Source organism: Peromyscus eremicus, chromosome 4, assembly GCF_949786415.1.
Source record: "Peromyscus eremicus chromosome 4, PerEre_H2_v1, whole genome shotgun sequence".
NCBI classification, from domain to species: domain Eukaryota; kingdom Metazoa; phylum Chordata; class Mammalia; order Rodentia; family Cricetidae; genus Peromyscus; species Peromyscus eremicus.
Window position 1 is genome coordinate 55,369,408 of NC_081419.1, and position 18,116 is coordinate 55,387,523.

Genomic DNA, 18,116 nt, shown 5'->3' on the forward strand with positions numbered 1-18,116 from the left:
GAGGCTTTGCATATCTTGTTTATATTTATTTCAACAGTGTTGCTGATCTTGCAGCTGATCAATGTTGCTGATCCGCTACCCTGTAATGTTATTTGGACTCAAAATTATTTTTAATTTTAAAATATAGAAGAAGCTTTACCAATTTTTTTTTTCCCGAGACAGGGTTTCTCTGTGTAGCTTTGCGCCTCTCCTGGAACTCACTTGGTAGCCCAGGCTGGCCTCGAACTCACAGAGATTCGCCTGGCTCTGCCTCCCGAGTGCTGGGATTAAAGGCATGCGCCACCATCGCCCGGCCAATTTTTTTTTACCTTACTTGTACATGTAATATTCATAAAATTAGCAAAGAATTCGGTTTCATTGTGTTTTTTTCAAACAAAATCTGTTTTTGCTCTTCCTCTTCTGCTGCTCTTATGCCCTTCCCCTTCTCCTCTGTCTTTCCCACCTCTAGTAGAATCTTCCAGTTTTTAATATCCTGTGTGATCTTTTGACCTCTCCCACCTTTTCCAGCACTTCCTTTTCCCTGCTCCATGGTCTCCTATCTAGTTTAGTTTCTATGCCTACTCGCACAGCACACTACCTTATTTACATACATACAAACATTAAAAGTTATGGCCTGCACTTGCAAGATAACATGTGATTTTTGCTTTTCTGAGTCTGGGTTACCTAATTTAACGTAATATTTTTGCACATTTCATTGTTTTTTTCACACTTGTTGACTCTCAAGCCTAACATCTCACTTCCTTCCATATCTAAATACTGTTATATACTCCACTCTCGATCTGCTGCCCCTCCTCTGGAGCTGTCCTTCAGTACTTTGTGACATTCAGTTTTTATATATTACCTTGCAATGTCTACATTTCGGATATTAATAACAACATCCTCTTACATAAACTGGGGTAGCAACAGTCTGCTATAACCTGTTTAGGCACCTGTTACATGTGAATATTTCCTATCATATAAGATTGGTTTAAGTTTTAAATACTCAGTGCAAGATGTGTAGGATGATTGGCACACCATGAATGAATACAGGAAACAACCATTATTACCTCTTAAGCTTTTAAAAGAGGAGCTTTTTACTAAATGTTTTGCATCCATAACCCCCTGTTCACCAACTCTGGGCCATGTACACATGGGATATCTCACAGGTACACAATGGATTGGCAATCTGGTGGATATTCTAGCAATTATGGAAAGATACTGTTTTCAAGATTAGCTAGGTTTTTGAAAACTATTTGTTTGCTTGCTTTGCTGTGGTTGAACTAGACCTCCTCTATTGGAAGGAATGGCTCATGCTAACTCATGACTTGCATAGGATGGGAATATGAGAATTGAAAATCTTCCACTCCTCTATACTTCACCAAACTCCTCTGTAGACCAGTTGTAAATTTCAAGTGATGCAAAAAGCACTTTTTCTTTGAAGAAGAAGAAAACCCAGAATTAATTCTTTTGACTTTCTAACAGTAACTATGCATCATTTATTTTCAGGTGCATAGCTTGGGGCCTGCATCTGAGGACCAGCCCACTTCTGAAGCATTCAGGTGATGGTGCTCTTGCCAGCCAGGTTGGGAGACCTCACCAAATATTTCAACCTTTACCCTATTTTTTACATGCAATATCCAGAAGGCTCATCTCTTTTTTACAAAGCCCAAAATATTAAATGAAAAGAAAAATAGATGGAACTTGCCATTTCTTAGACACCATAGTTTTCAGTAATATTTGTACTAGTCCTTCATTTATGATATGAATGAAAACCAGTCAGATGAGAAATATTTATAAATGAATTAAGCAATACAAAACACTCCAAGTACATCCTCACTTGGTATTAAATACTCATCACTCATGTAACAAAATTTTAATGATCTGTTAACCGTCATTAAGCATAATGTATTTAAGAAATTCTTCCAGTTATTTTTAGTATCTGAGCTGCATTTAGTCTCTAATGTTATCATCATTATATAACATAACCATGAGAAATCCACTGAGCAATATCTGAACCATGAATGAACAGCAGACAACAAATTAATTACATATAAACGCATTAATGAAATGTGCCGTAATGCTTCCAGAAGCCGGAACCAGACAATTCACACCATTCAATTGCTGCCTTCTGCTGTTGGTTTTTCAAACTATAGTAACACACAGTCTTCTCATCATTGTTTCAGACTATCATTGTTATTCGCTTTAAATTTAAAAATTTTAATTGTATGTAGATGTGATACCGGGGGGGGGGGGGGGCGGTCTGTGCAGGTGTGTGCAGGTGCCAACAGAGGCATCTGACTCCTTGGATCTAGAGTTAGCCACACTGATGTGAGTGCTAGAAACCCAAGTCATCCTCTGAGAGAGCAGTGCTACTTAACCACTGAGCCGTCTCTCCAGCTGTTTTAAAGAAATTACTGTTTAATGCAAAATGTGTTTTCAACAGTTAGCAAACCCCTGCACAAATTCACACACATACATATTCTCAAAAGTATTACATTAGAAAAACATTTGTATTCCTCCTATGACCTCATTTAGTAACACTGCTTAACTATTTATAAACATTGACCATTGGAAATAATCTACCATTTTTTTAAATTAATTTCCCTGACATAACTATCTGGTCACTATTTTCCTTTTCAGGACTTACATGCCCTGACTCATTCCTCTTGAGCTAGAAAACCAGTTGAAGAAACCGCCAACTGTAGTCTCCCTTATTCTCCAAATCTACCACAGTGGACACACAGTAACCACTAACCATTTGCAAGGGGTAGGTTAAAATTCCAGTAACTCATTGGACTTTGATGCAATATTTCATCTGTAATTTTATAATGATTACTTGCTAAATGGTAATATTTTGTGTATATTGGAGTAAATTAAGCATATTATTAAATTACTTTCACTTGTTTCTTTTTACTTTGCTTTTTGATTAGGTTTGGTAATTCATGCTTTCAAGTCCTCGGTTCATTTCATTGAAGCTGCTGGATTCATGTACATACAGATGTTCTTGGCACTTTCTCATTATACATTTAATGGCTACGAGATTTACAGTAAGACCGACCTTTCATGTCTAATATTGGTAATTTTTGTCTTCTCTCTTCTTCCTTCTTAGTCTGACTAGAGGTTCATCAATTTAATTGACCTTTTCAGAGAGCTGGCTTCTGGCTTATTGATTTTTCTATTGTGTTTCTGTTTTCAATTGTATTGATCACTGTTCTTTGTAGTTTTCTCCCTTCGGCTTGCTTTGGTTTTAATTTGCTCTCATTTTTCTAGTCTCTTAAGCTTAGATCAATTTAGGATATTTATTCTTTCCTAGATAAGCATTTAACTCCCTAAAATTTACACATGCTTCCCCAACACTCTGAATTTCAATGAGTCCTGCCCTTGTGGTTTACATTATATATTCCTATTTATCTCTGCTCTAAGAAGTGTGATGCTCTAGCAAAGCATTTTCTTTTCAACACATTAATAAAAGTTTAATAGCTGATGGGACCACTGGACCAAAAACACTCAGGCACTCAGAAAGCAGTAAGCAATAGCCTTGGGTAGTTTAGATTCCTCTAGTTCCAATTATGGAAAACTCAGGGTGTGTTTTGAGTTGACTCGGGGGAAAATACATTCTATTAAACTGAATTTGGGGTATCCAGTTCTTCAGTTCTTATCTAACGACAGGGCATTAGGCTTTCTTTTGAGACAATCAGATCACCATCTGTATGATATGAGCTATGGAGTCATTTCTTTGATGTCTCAATTTCCTAGCTTAAGTTAGTGGCAGAAACATACAGCGGGGACTGAATAGCCAGGGTTTTACTTTTCCCACTGGGCCACGCTCTCCTCACCACTGTGTCTCCCCAGTAAGTGGAAAGGTCACAGGGAGGGGGAAGGGGAAGGAGGGTGTGATAGAACACGTACTTTTTTTTTAAACTGGTTCCAAGTCCAAGCAAGTTAGAAAGAGCACCCTCCACATTGTTCACACTAACATGTTTGTAATCCCCTGATAGAATGAACTAATGCAAAGAATTCTGAGGAGTGAGCAGGTAGCTTTGGGGAAAGAGATCAGAATTCCACATACCACGGTGCTGGAGTACAGAGATTGGGAGGTATGGGTAATTTGGAAGACAGGGCTAACTATGGTCTCATAAGTTCCCCTTAGTCTCCTAATGACTAACAGCTAGATAGATTTGTCATATGCCAAGTCACTTTAAAGAAACCTTGAGCTTTGTACCTTTATACATTATTACATATTAAAGGCAAAGATGCATTTGGGCTAACACTAATGAGGCATGCGCTGTAATGAACTTAAACAAGCAGAAGAAAGAATTTCCTCATTTTCAGTTAAGTAGAAAGCGTACTGATGCCTTTTCCTAAACAGAAGGATCTGTCAGCTTCTAGTTAGAGTTTGAAAGGTGCATTGCTATCCTCCAAGTAATCTAATGTTCAAGGGTATTGAAGATGGAAAGTGGAGATGGTATGTCATGTTCTACCCCCTGCTCTCTGCATCATAAATGAATTTCCACTTCCTGAACTGTCAGATCCCATCTTGCCTTCCAAATCCCAGACCAACAGCCTCTTTGTCACTGCCAGTAAGAGATATGCGTTCTACTTCATCGGTTGAAGATTACATTTTCGCAGAGGACCGTCTTCTAAGTAAGTACTTTATAGCCTGGAGGCTGTAAGGTTATGTTCTCAAAAAAGTTCATTGTGACTGAGGACATGGATAAGTAGGTGAAATATTTGTTGGACAAGCCTAAAAACTTGAGTTGGGATCCCAGGACCTACGTGGAAGCCAGCTAGGTATGGTAGTGCACATATCTCTTAGCCCCAAGATTCTACCCAAGGATAGGAGACAGGAGACAGGAAAACCCCCCAATGTTCATAGGCCAGCTACCCTGGCATACATAAGCCAGCTACCCTGACATACATAGCAGTGAATGACAAGAGATCTGTCTCAAATAAGGTAAAAGATAAGGAATAACACCCAAGATTATCCTCTGACCTCCACATACATGCTGTTGCTTGTGTGTGACCACACTCATACACATGAACAATTAGACACATATACCATAAATACACAAAGCACACGCATGCCCACACATCACCATATACACACAAAGTACACCTGTGCACACACACACACCTTTAACTGTCATGCACACTGCAAATATATATATTCTCACTCCATGAGTTGCCCTTTGAATTGGTCTGCAGTATCTGGGCCACTCATACTTCCTAGGCAGTACCAACCACCTTCTTTATGAACTATTATGTGATTTCCTGGACAGAATTAACCCTTCTTCCTTATACAGTATTTTGTGCATATCTCTGTGTGTAAAGTTACAATTATAAATCTTCCCCTCCTAATCCAGAAGCTGTAGTGGGATGTACACCACACAGCCGAGCATCATCACAGATATTATCTTTGGATGCATGCTCATTTATCTATCCTTCAAGAAATGAGTCAGTCACACACACACACACACACACACACACACACACACACACACATCTCAGAAGTGCCATTTACTCTCACTATTACTTACACCAGCTTCCATTTTAGAGAAACCCAGGCCTATTTCTCAATTTTTTTCTCCATAAAAGTTCTCATTTTCTTCTGCCTGTGATTATTCATGCATGAGTGCTACCTTCATTGTCCTGAGAAGATGTGACAGCTGCTGGCACCCTCTGCCCTAGTTCTCTGTTGCTCTGCCACAAGCCACCCCAAATTCAGGTTGCCTGAAGCAGTCATTTATTTTGCCCAGTGAGGGAAGGAAATAGGGAAGGCATTCTGGACTCCACACGGGCATGGTGGGGTCTCAACTGAGGCTGAAGAGTCTCTTCCCAAAGTAGCTCCCTCAATGACAGGCAAGTTGCTTACTTGTTAGCTGGGTTATCAGTAGATCTGTTGCCCAGGAGTCCAGCAACATCTCCATTTGGGCCTCTAATGCTGCTGGACTTTCTCCCCTGTAGAGTATATGCTAAGTGTCTGTCACAGTTCTAAATCATGAAGCACAAATGCAGCCAGTCTCTTGAAGCTGGGGACCACACCACAATCCAGCTTCATCTATGCCATATTCTGTTTGCCAAAGCAAGGTAGAAGTCTGTGTACTCTGGAGAGAAGGAACATAGACCTTCATTCTTGATCAGAGGAAGGCTGAGGATCTGAAAGCATCTCCAATCTATCAGAATCTTGCTGTGTACTAGATCTTTCCAGAACCCTTAGAAGGGATGTCAGTATCTTCTGTAACTCAGACGTAGTCTGTTCCCTGCAGAAATGAGGATGTTTCTCTTTCTTACAAAGTCAGTGTCATTTGATTTCTTAGGACATGCAGGTATAGAGATATATATGGTATGTGACTCGTGTTTCCCATAGGTCCTTCAGCTTTTGCCAAGGAGCACAATGTTTACTCCTGAACCTGCCAAGTTAAGAATCTTCCAACTCTGTGCCTATACAATTGTCTCCATCTAGAATTTTTGTACCCCTAAAAATAAGCTCACATCAATAGTTCATCAATAATGGACACTTTCAATTTCTGCTTCATAAGAACAAATCATGGGCTCTCTGGAATCTACTAAATTAACATTTTTGCTGTGGCTTGAATGTGTTCCCTAAAATTTAAATTCACCTATTAGAAGCATAAACCCTCATGCCGCAGTATTAAGAACTGGGCCCTTTTAGAAGAGGCTATCTTCCAAGTATAGAGGGGTCTCTGCTGTACACATGGATCAATGCCAATGCCAGTGAGGGAGCTTGAAAGGGAGACAATGTCTGCTGTTCGCCTTTCCCTCTCTATCCTTGAAGACACAACGCTCTTGTCCCTTGCATGGTGCTGCAATAAGGCACACTCTTGGAAACAGAACTTGGGCTCTCTTCAGCTGCGAAAAACAAATGCCCGTGCTTTATAAATTGCTCTGTCTGTGGTATTTTGTTATACCAGCACAAACAGATAAGATAACCTCTCACTTCTACTTATAGGAAGATCATTTTACCAGATTATCCATGGCATTTTCTAGCTCTAAAGAACACCGTTCAAAATTAGCCTCCTGAATCACTCTGTAGCATGCACTGTTCACTGGAACTGAATATCTAGGAAAGGAAATGACCTGCAAACTGGGATACTGTCCACAACACACAGAAATTTAAGTGTTTTATGGTTGTGGGAATTTTTGTTGGTGTTTTTTAAGAGAGAAGTTTCTTCTGTTGGTGTTTTTTAGTAGAGAAGTTTCTCAATATCAAAGCCTAACAGAAGTTCTCCAGAACGGCTTTGCCCTACCTTATCTTAGTGACCTCATTCAAAATGATCACTGAAAAATTCATCAGATGCTTTCCATGACCAGCACACCAAAAAACAAGTCCACGTGCCATCCCCCCTTAATGTTCCATATTGATTGAGAAATTGACATTAAGATTGGGTATGGATCAAGATATTTCCTCTCACTAACAGTAAAGAGGAGCCGGAAGTTCTGGAACCATACAAACCATACTGTTCTGGCTTTCTTCCCCCACCTCCAAAATCTGGTCCCCACCTTGGTGCCTGCCTAAAAGAAGAACTCGATTGAGGACATAGCTATCACGGATGAAATTATAGTCTGCCTACCAGGTGGAAATATCTGGCCCGCTCAGCAGAAGCAGAGAGGGGAGAGAGCTTGCAGCCACACCAGGACCCTTCTTCCCCCAGTGGTGGCCATTCCTCTCTCCCAGTCTCACTAGCCAGAGAGCGCATGCTCCTCACTTCTGCCAGAACAGAAAGTAGAAAGATGGCTAGAAGCTTTCCCAATGTTAGAACCAGTTTTTCAAAATTCCAGGGTGGGCAAGAAGATCAGCTCTCCAGGAACTCTCCAGACCTTTGGCACAATATTGGGACTGCCCAGGTCCCGGGGAAGCTGGTCCTAACATTAGCTAAGGAATTAGCAACAGCAGCCACAGGGTAAATAAAATTAAAAACAGGTAAAGTCAACTGAACAAAAAGCAAACAATCTTCTTTATTCCATGGCTTTTTATCTGGGCTGCTACTAGGAGATGCCATTCACATTTAGGGTGGGTCTTCCTACACCCACACTGATTAAGGCAATCAAAGCCAAACACACCCACATGCCAACCTGATGGAGACAATCCTTGAGTTGAGGTTCCCTGCTCAGGTGATTCTAAGTTGTGGCAAGCTGACATTTAAAACTAACCATGGCACCATCCAAACTTCTTATTTTCTACTAGGGGAAATGTCTTAGTGCTTTTTCAAAACCTAAGCACAGAAGCGCCATACAACCCAGCAATTATGCTGCTACATGTTGACCAGAAAGAACTAGAGTTAGGTGTCCAAGCAAATACTTGTGTGCCAGTGTCGACTGCAGCACAACTTAGAAAAGCCAGAGTGGAAACTATTCAAGTGCCCATAGACAGGAGACCAGACAAAATGTCTTACAAGTGGAACATCTTTCATCCAAAAGTCTGAAATCAAAAGCACTCCAAAATTTGGGGTTGGAGAAAGAGCTCAGTTGGTGAGGTGCCCACTGAATGAGCATGAAGATCAGAGCTCAGAGCTCCAGGACCCACGTGAAAGCTAGGCACAGTGACCCATGTCTGTAACCCAGTGCTGGGGGGCAGACACCGGTGGGTCCCTGGACTCCTTGGCCAGTCAGCCTAACCAAATCAATGAGCTCCAGGTTCAGTGAGAAACCCTGTTCAAAAACTAACACGGAGAGTAATGGAGGAAGATACCTGATGTCAACCTCTGGCTTCCACATGCACACAGAGCACATGTATATATGCACACTGCATGCACACATACAAACACACACACACACACAGAGTCCTACTTTGCTTTCTGTGGCTGTGATAAACACCATGAACAGCTTTGGGGAGGAAAGGGTTCAGCTTACTGTTTACAGCCCATCGTTGAGGGAAGCCATGGCAAGTAGTCAAGGCAGGAGCCTGGAGGCAGGAACTAACTGAGAAGCCACAGAGGAACACTGCTTACCAACTGGCTCCTTCCTCATCCAAGGACCACTTTCCTAGGAATGGCGCTGCCCACAGGCTAGGCCCTCCCATGTCAGTCATTAATCAAGAAAATGACCCACAGACTTGCCTACAGGCCAGCCTGATAGAGGCATTTGCCCAATGGAAGTTCTCTCTTTCCAGATGACTCTAGTTTGTGTCAAATTAACAGTAAAACTAACCAGTATACACACTACTCCAGAATCTAAAACTTCAGGGCACAGCCATAACACAATGGATGGAAAACTCCATTCCTGAACTCATGCCATAGACTAGTGTCAAAATACAGGCATAATGCAAACACCAAAATTACCTTATTCTCTATGTATAATGTGTATCTGAAACATATGAATTTTGTATATATACTAGGGTTCAATGCTCAAGACATCTCATTGTGCGTATACAAATATTCCAAAATCCAAAAAAATTGAAAAGTTGGAATATTTCTGGTCCAAGCATTTCAGATAAGGGATATGCAACCATTACACTGTATTATCATTCTTTCTTTGTTATTCATTATTCAAAAAGAAGTGAAATTCTTGTACAAAATACAAACAAATATCATATAAGAAAACAAACCAGGCATGAAAATTCAAATATATTATTCCAGTTATTTATATTGTCTAGAACAGGCAAATACATAGACAGAAGAAACAGACTACATTGGAAGCAGAGATAATAATGGGAATTACCTCTTAAAAGATACAGAGTTTCTGTTTTGTGTGATTAGTTTTTTAAAAATTTACCCAGTTGGTGGGTATGTAATCAATGCTACTAACTTGTACACATAGAAGTGGATAAGATGGTAAACTTTATGTTGCTTATATTTTGATGCAATAAAACATGTTTTTAAATGCATTCTGAGCAAATACTGGAGCTTAATTGCAGTCATTCACACTCCCCTTGTTTAAGGCACATTTTAATGTCAGGATTTTGGTTTTACTACTCATATGTTCTATCCATACCACGTCTGTTTCTAAATCAGTGATCAGAAATAGGATAAATATTAGCCACACTGGGTCAGAGATTTCATCCGCAGCAGGAAACCACTAGACTTCTGAGAGTCAAGTAAGAGGAAAGTGGTTGGTGGATTGTAATCCCTCTGAAGGGTCATTCTTCTGTGAAGGCTAATGTCACATGCCCCTAACAAGGGGCTAATGCCCAAGAGTATCTTGGCACACATACCCAATTCCTTTGGACACTAGAGATATAGTTAGAAGAAAGACCCTGAGGCTAGAAACATCCTAAGCAGCATCCCAAAGGTCCCTCCCCCTCTTCACTTCTGCCCTCAACCACCCTGTGCCCACCTGGGGGCAGAAAGTCAATGGCAGCCGCAGGCAGGTCTTTACCTGGGCTAAGTCGTCTCGTCTCCTTCCCGGATGCCTGCTTTCTCCTTGGAAACAAGTTAGCACAGTGTGGGAATCCAGAAGCCTCTGGGACTTAAACCTATTTCTACACGATCATTTTCACCGTTGAAAACAGGGAATGATTTTTCTCTCTGGACACTCCAGTGGGATGTTAAGTACATAGCTAAAGGCAAAATCAAATCCCTAGGGGCGCAGACATTACCAGCATTAGAAACACTTAGGAAAACCACGTGTTCCCAACATTTCCCCCTTATTCTTCACCATGAGGGCTTGAGACTTTTCAGTGGAAGGCACAAAATAGCTTTTCTATTAAATGTTCACATTAGTCTGATATATTCAACATTAGCATAATAATTATGCCATTTTCTCCCTTACAGGCAGCAGGTGCTTCCATACGGCATTACATTTGTCTTCCCAGATTTTCTCTTTGGAAGTATGAAGGTAACTGTTATTATTCTAATTTTTCAAATATATACCCTTATACTAGAGAGGGTAAGTATTACAATCAACCAGAAAGTACTCCACTCTTGACTCCTACACACTCCAAGAACCCCTTCCAGAATATTTTTCTCTCTAATTGGAATCTACTGCAGGGTCCTATATACCAGGAAAAGACTAGGATGATCGCTAAATATTAAATATGATTGGCTTCTTGAACTACTAACATCCTTTTCCTTTGAAAGCCTCATATTACAACTAACTTGAGACCAAGAATTTTCTGCCACAGGTTAAACTGTGGCGACCCTGATAGTGTATATACTGAGTGGCAAATTAGTTGGGATCCATGTGAGAAATCCAATTACCATTATTTTTAAGTGGGCACATCTGAAATACATTCCAAACTCCTTCATAACTCCCCACCCCATCTCTTTTTTTTTTTATCAATATTCAATACATTTTTAAATACCAGTACAGTTTGAAAGACAGACCTGATAAGTAAACTACTTAGGGGCTGAGCTGGCTAGGTTACTAGCAGACAGGTGGCTGGAGGAGGGGATGAGAGGCAGCTACCCAGAGGCTATGATCAGAAACATAGGTGAAGTCAGAATGTGTTTGTATCTGAGAGCCTATGTTTTAGACCCATTTGCAGGGAGGTTGAAAATGTCTCCAGATTCCATTGGCACATAATGATAAAATCCAGGAGATGTGAGTCTCTGATCTCCTCTCTCCTTATCATGCAGATAAAAAGCCCCATGTCTGGAAGACTTAAGTAGCTTGTCCGCAGCCTGGAGTCTGGCTTGCAAGAACCAGGCATTTAGAATTTAGAGCCCTAAGTGTCCTGCAAGCAGATAGAGCCTCCTAAATGGAAGCCCCCTTTCCAGCTGAGCTCAAGGGTGGACTCAGATACAGAAGTCAAAGCACCAAGCTGGGGAGGGCCACATTGTTCCACCTAAGAAAGAATGCCTCCTAGTGTTTTCTCAAAGATAGGAGAGAAGAACAGCCATCGCCCCAGAGGCCCAATCTGCTGTGAGCCACCATTGGTGATTCATCAGTGGGCCGGGAAATACCAGGCAGGGCGCGTTAGTGGGAACTGTGAAAGGAATGTGGTTTTAGGTCCAGAGTGACTCCCACAACGGTTGGCAGGTGCATAGGAAGGAGACCGGGACCCATGGACCATGAGGAAGCAAATCTCAGGAATGGGCAGGGAACAGTATTGAGTTTCTGTGGTTCACAGAGCAGCAGGTTCAACAATGTATTGAAGCTTTTTTTTTTTTTTTTTTTTTTTTGTAACAGGAAGACTTTGAATTGTTTGTCAAGTTACATTAGTTTGTGACATAACTGAAGCTAAACAAAGGTCTTTTGATTCCTGGTCCAGTGTTCTGTCACATTATAAAGGTGCTTTGTTTGGGTGGTGGTTCTTTTCAACACACACAAGACTTCCTGATGACCAGGGCTTACTACCTTGAATGACAGCTCAGATCCCAGACACCAGAGCCACAAGCTGTCAAACAAGGGAGTAAATATCAGAATCTAAAGGCTGTCTTCTTCAGGACGGATTCATCCCTCACCCTCTCAGTCAGTTTACCCAAGTAATTACTTTTCCCACAGTCAATAAATTAGAGGCAGGTTAGACTTGCCTCTGAATTAGAAACCAAGTATGTGTTTCAGCCCTAGAAACACGAAGAAGCCAGTATTACTTAAGACTAACATCACAGAACATCCTCCTGACCATTTCAGGACTCAGATTCTTCACCAAGCCTCTTTGACCCTAACAAAGACATCTATTTAGTTGTGTGTGAGGCTCATGATGCAGAGAACTAGCTACATCCTACTGCTCCATTCCGAGGAGGACAGCATGGGATTTCACCGCTCTGCCTGGCATTGTCTTGGAAATGTTAAGGATGTTTCTTTATTCAGTTTGTGTTCCCTAAGTGAATCCCACAGATCATGAAGCAAATGCTGGGATCTGGAACCTCGTGGTATGTGAAGTCCAACCTCCAGGGGAGGGGCACCATCTTCTCTCTACTCTCTCACTCATTGAGTTGGTTCCTAGTACAGTATGCTGCCTGAGTTAAGAGTGATGCTCTGCATGCATGGGGCCACACTCACCCGCGCGTCTGCTACCAACCAAAGCAGCCAGATAGCACATAGAGAATGAAAAGCACAATGCCAGCTTTTTGAACAAAGGGCTGCACATTTTCATTTTGCACTGAACCTCACAAATTATTGCCCTTACTTGGCAATCCCAAATCAGTGTTAATTTTATATTCTTAACCAACTACCATGTGTTGGGTCTGATTTTATTAACCATGTTATTTGGTTTCAAGAACTCTCAATACTAAGCATAAAATCAGGTAGCTTTTATGATTCCTCTAAATTATTCTTACTAGAAGATCACATTAGCAACAGAAAGGTTGGCTCTGACGTGTATTGGGAACTTAATTCAAGGAACACAAAGGTAGGGGGTATGTTTTCACTGAGGCAGAGAGTTGCGGGCCATATCACTTAATTCTTCACAGTGAAAAGATTGTCCCTCTGTATTTTCTATTGCATCAGGGCAAGTGAAAAAAGAAAAACACACCTTGTTCTTATTTAATTGTACATGTCTGTCTGTCTGTCTGTCTGTCTGTCTGTGTGCTCTTGTGGAGGCCAGAGAACAACTCAGGTGTCACCCTCAGGAGTACCATCTGTCTCTTTTGAGACAACATCTCTCAATGGCAGGTAGCTCACCCATGGGGCTGGCCGGTCAGCAAACTTCAGGGATCCTCCCATTTCCTGGACTACCATGCCTGACACTTTCCCATGGGATTTAGGGGTCTAACCTAGGACTTCATGTCTGCAAGGCAGGCGTTCGACCAGCTGAACTGTTTTCCAGCTCTTGTTATCTCTTTCCTATGCCAGTGTTGACCCATCACAACAGAAGTGCTTTTTCCATCACCTGTCAGCATCATCGTCAAATGGCCAAAGCCAGGCACCGCAGTGGGGTCCAGAGGAAGGTGAGCACCAGCATCATCATCCTCCTGTGTAGGGTTGCCTTTGCTTCACGTCTGAGGCTCTTACCTTAAGCTTGGCCAGGAGAAGCTCATGATCATGAAGCAGTTTTTTGGTTTCATCTTGACTGCTCCCAATTTCTAGAAGATTGGGCTGTGATTCGGCCACTTGGAGCCGTACCCACTTGCCACACTAAAAATAAAATGAGCGAAATGAACTTTTATTCTCTCTCGCCCTTCTCCTTTTTTCACTTTTTTATTTTAATTTCCAGTTATGCTAAGAACACTCTCTCCTCCCATAGAGACGGCCTAAGATGTTGAAACACAACGGGTCTAATACAAACCCATTCTTTTATTCTTAGAACAAATTCTCTCATGGAGTGTGGGTTTGAATTCTTTAAACTCTCCAATGAGAAACGTGTGCATTAGATGATGTGTTCCTCACCATCTCTAAGTCACTGAATAGATTTACACAGCTGTGCCCTCACAAAACAACCCTGGACAACTGACAATTGTGACGCTTCACACAGGTAAAGGGGGATGGGAACTTCACTACAGACCAGAGCCCAGCCTTTCTCCTCCATCAATACAGACTTTGCTCTCTGAAGAGGCTGAAGTATGTTTCATTTGGAGATGGCAGTAAGGTAAGGGAGCTGGAGAGAGGACCAGAGAGGCCATTCTGAGAAACAGAATCCAGTTAAAAAGACTTCCCCACATAGTTTTAAAGTCTGTATGTTCTTAGTACCTCTGACTATCCTGTAGGTTATTCCCTAAGCTCTGTGACTTCTACTCAAAGAGTACCTTAAGTTTGAGGAAAAGTGAGGTTGACTTTTTTTTTTTAATGTCATACATTTGCCTCCTGTCCCTCCCTGTTGGCACCTGCCAATTGCCCAAAGCATCACTATATCGTGTCCAATCCATCAGTTTTCATTGGTGCAGCTTCGAAGCCTGGGCACCCCATACACACCTCTGCAGAGGAGAGGGTGGAGAGACGCTGAGGTCCTGTTTTTTATGCAGGAGGCTCCCAGCACTGGGAACTTGGCCTTGAGAAGAACTCTGCATTCCATTGCTCAATGTCGTTCTGCTTTCCTCCTGCAACTTTTCATACTACTATAAAATTTGCAGCAATTAAATTAAACGGCCCTTGTTGCCAGCCCTCCCCCCTTTTTGGCTGGGTGTGCATTCATTAAACATGAGTTCTTTAGGTGGTAAATTGTCTAAAGAGCAAGCGTGTATTTCAGAGGATCTTGCACAATTTCAATCAAAGGGGAGAAAATCACGGAAGTCTTCCACAACCCAAAGACATGTGGCCATCTTTGCAAACAGCTAGACATAAAACATACAGGTAAGCCCCACGTGGTTGCACTTTTCTGTTCTCAAGAGCCAGTTGGTACAGAGTCTGTGGCAGGGTCTCCATCACCCTGTAGTGGGAGAAGTATTTAGTGTTGCCTGTACCCGTGGAAACCAGTTCTGGGAGGTACTTGTAAGAGGCTTTTAGTGTTTCTAATTCTTGATCATGATCAAAAATCACAGGCACTGCCCTGGCCCACCGGACTCCTCACCTGACGTTCCAGAACCTCTGTCACATGTGCCTTGCCTTTAAGGACCAAACTGAAAGTACATAGCAAAGTTTGTTTTAAGTTGTAGGTGCTTTGTAAGCTGAAAAGCAAACTGGCAACTTGTTGAAACTTAGCAGTCCTCTGTCACTGATTTAAGTGATTAAGATCACTTACTATTTATCATCTGTTCTGTGCTGTGTCCTGTAAACGTGTACATTATCCTTTAGGACTCCCAGCACACCACAAAGAGCCACCCCCGACCCTCACCCCCTCAGCCACACAGAGAAAAAAAAGCTGTGAGCTTACCTTGACAACAGCTATCACGATTTTGGAGTTTCCAGCTTGCACAGCTACAGAGCTGATGGTGGTGGTGGAAACACCCACTCGGGGACTTTCTTTGCAGGACATGGCACTTTAGAAGGAGGGTTTAAACGTGGGGCAACCTTGGTAGGGATGTGTGTCTGTGTGTCGGTGGGTCATGTCAGCAGGCATCCACAGGGCTACCGGCACTGATTCAGGGAACGCTCTCTGCTCACACTGATTATCCGGCCAAAAGGAAAGAACAGGAAGTTAAAAATAGACAGCCCCATTGAGCTTATCGAGAGGGAGGGGGAGGAGAAAGAGAGAGAGGGAGAGGGGGAGAGAGAGGGAGAGAGAGGGAGAGAGAGGGAGAGAGGGAGGGAGGGAGGGAGAGAGAGAGAGAGAGAGGAGCCGGCCACACCCCTAGTATGGCAACAGTAAGTGCCTGTTATTTTTGCCCATTATCTGAAACTCGAGAGACAGCTTTGAGCTCTTTGCCTATCAGCTGATGTCCGATAGCTAATGGAAAAAAAAAGTTACATCCTGACAACCCAAATTAGTTTGGCCATTGAAACTAAACAGTTGTAACTGTGGACTTTGAATCCAGAAAGTCACTGACCTGGATATCAATCTTTTCAAGTCTTCTTTATACAAAGAAAACTACCCCCAAAATGATCTTTTTTTGCTTGGGGGTGGGGGTGGGGGTTTCAGTCACAAAGTTGATCAGAATATTTTTATTTTTTTTTATTTTTATTTTTTTTTTTTATTTATTTTTTTTTTTGGTTTTTCGAGACAGGGTTTCTCTGTGTAGCTTTGCGCCTTTCCTGGGACTCACTTGGTAGCCCAAGCTGGCCTCGAACTCACAGAGATCCGCCTGGCTCTGCCTCCCGAGTGCTGGGATTAAAGGCGTGCGCCACCACCGCCCGGCATCAGAATATTTTTAGATTAATCTGTTTTTCGAAAACTTACTGGCCTTTCCCAAATGAAGCCCAAGGAATGGTCACATTTTCTCAGAAATTCTTAGGAGTATTTTAAAACCATTTCACCTAGCATTTATCAATAAATGCACATCTTCCCAGGATTTCTTCATGGTGGTTTTCTGAGCAGCATTTTCAAACCCGGCCTACAAACACCTGTTAGAAACCTCAGTACTTTGTTGTTACTTTTAACAGTAGCAAGAGATGTATTTTTGTTTGTTTGAAGGTGAACACTTTGTTACTTTTTTTTTTTTTAATCCCCATTTCTACCTGGAGCAAAAAAAAAAAAAAAATGCAACCAGCTTCAAATCAGAGTCGGGCTCACAGATGAATCCTGTGGCCAGAAGCTCTGCCCGTGTCAGAAGTTGTCTCTGGTATTAAGCAGCAGCTGTTGGATCCCTGTCAAAAAACAGCTGAAAATAACACTGACGTTTAGGTCAAAGGTCAGAGGCACACACATCAGAGACACTAACTCCAAAGCTGCTGCCACCACTGGAGATCTCTGGGATGAAAGGCAGAATGGAGGACAGAGCCATAAACAGAGCCAAAGGAAGCCTCTCCCTGTGGAAACCCCCTCAGCTCTGTGTTAAAGCATGTTAGACACCGGGCTGATGCTCGAAGGTCTGAGTAAATGCCATTGCTTTCTTTTGCTAAGGTTTATGAAAATATTCTTGAGCTGAAATGTGTGGGACTGTGCACACACATATACGTTCCAAGAGCATGCCATGGCTGCTCTGCAAACTGTACGCCCTTGACCCTGGGCTTCTGCTGTCAGCATCTGCCTGGGGTTCTGAGGAAATGGGAAGCACACCAACCTCCCAGTTCCTAGACTGAACAAGCTTCACCTGACACCGTGAACGGAGCAGCAGGAGTGAGCTCTGGACAGCAGATGGAAGTTACTTGACAGTGCAGGACATATTCACAGTCGTTTCCTTTTGTGACAGGGCTGAGGAGCTTGTGGAGAAAAAAAAAAACACTTTGGAATATTAAAGAGAGTTTCTTCCACTGAACCAGTATGTAATTGGTCCTTATAAACCAAAACAGTTCAATTGCAACCAGCTTTCAGCCCTACCAACCAAGATCCAGAATGCCCACGTCCTAAACTAAGTGCACAGTGGGTATTGCTTAAGTCCTTCTCCATCTTGCCAGAACCAGAAGGGCAAACATCAACCTGCATGCAAACAGCATACTTTCACCCTCAGTTAACCCCGGGGCTGGAAACTGCACGGCTCACAAGTTGCACAAAGGCCCTCGAGAGTGGAAGGGAATTTGGAGCAACAGGCTACAAGGACCACAGGCTAAATTAGCTGCTCCATTCACAAAGCTTCACTTAGGACAGAAGACTGTGTCAAGGGTACGGAGGACAGACAGCACAGACTTTGGAAAATGGCAGTCAGTTACACAGAAAGCAGGGAGAGCTGGAACGAAGAGGGCACAGCCAAAAGGCTAGTTAAATCCAAGGTTTAAGGCAAGGGGAATTAGAAATAGGACTTTGTTAAAAGATTAATCCAGCTACT

The 18,116-nt window shown here is 42.3% G+C and overlaps 1 protein-coding gene across 4 annotated transcripts in view; it reads right to left on the bottom strand.

Moving 5' to 3' along the window:
• Ccdc141 (coiled-coil domain containing 141) overlaps positions 1–15,971 on the bottom strand; it is a 157,561-nt gene extending 141,590 nt beyond the window's left edge. For 2 of the 4 annotated variants that reach the window (XM_059260768.1, XM_059260767.1), the window contains exons 1-2: positions 15,629–15,971; positions 13,834–13,956 (exon numbers count right to left, since the gene is read on the bottom strand). In XM_059260768.1, coding sequence (XP_059116751.1) covers positions 13,834–13,956; positions 15,629–15,730 — 225 coding nt within the window. In that variant the 5' untranslated portion in view covers positions 15,731–15,971. The remainder of the gene's footprint in view (positions 1–13,833; positions 13,957–15,628) is intronic. The other 2 variants (XM_059260770.1, XM_059260771.1) reach the window with 1 other exon arrangement.
• Positions 15,972–18,116: the final 2,145 nt, after the last annotated feature.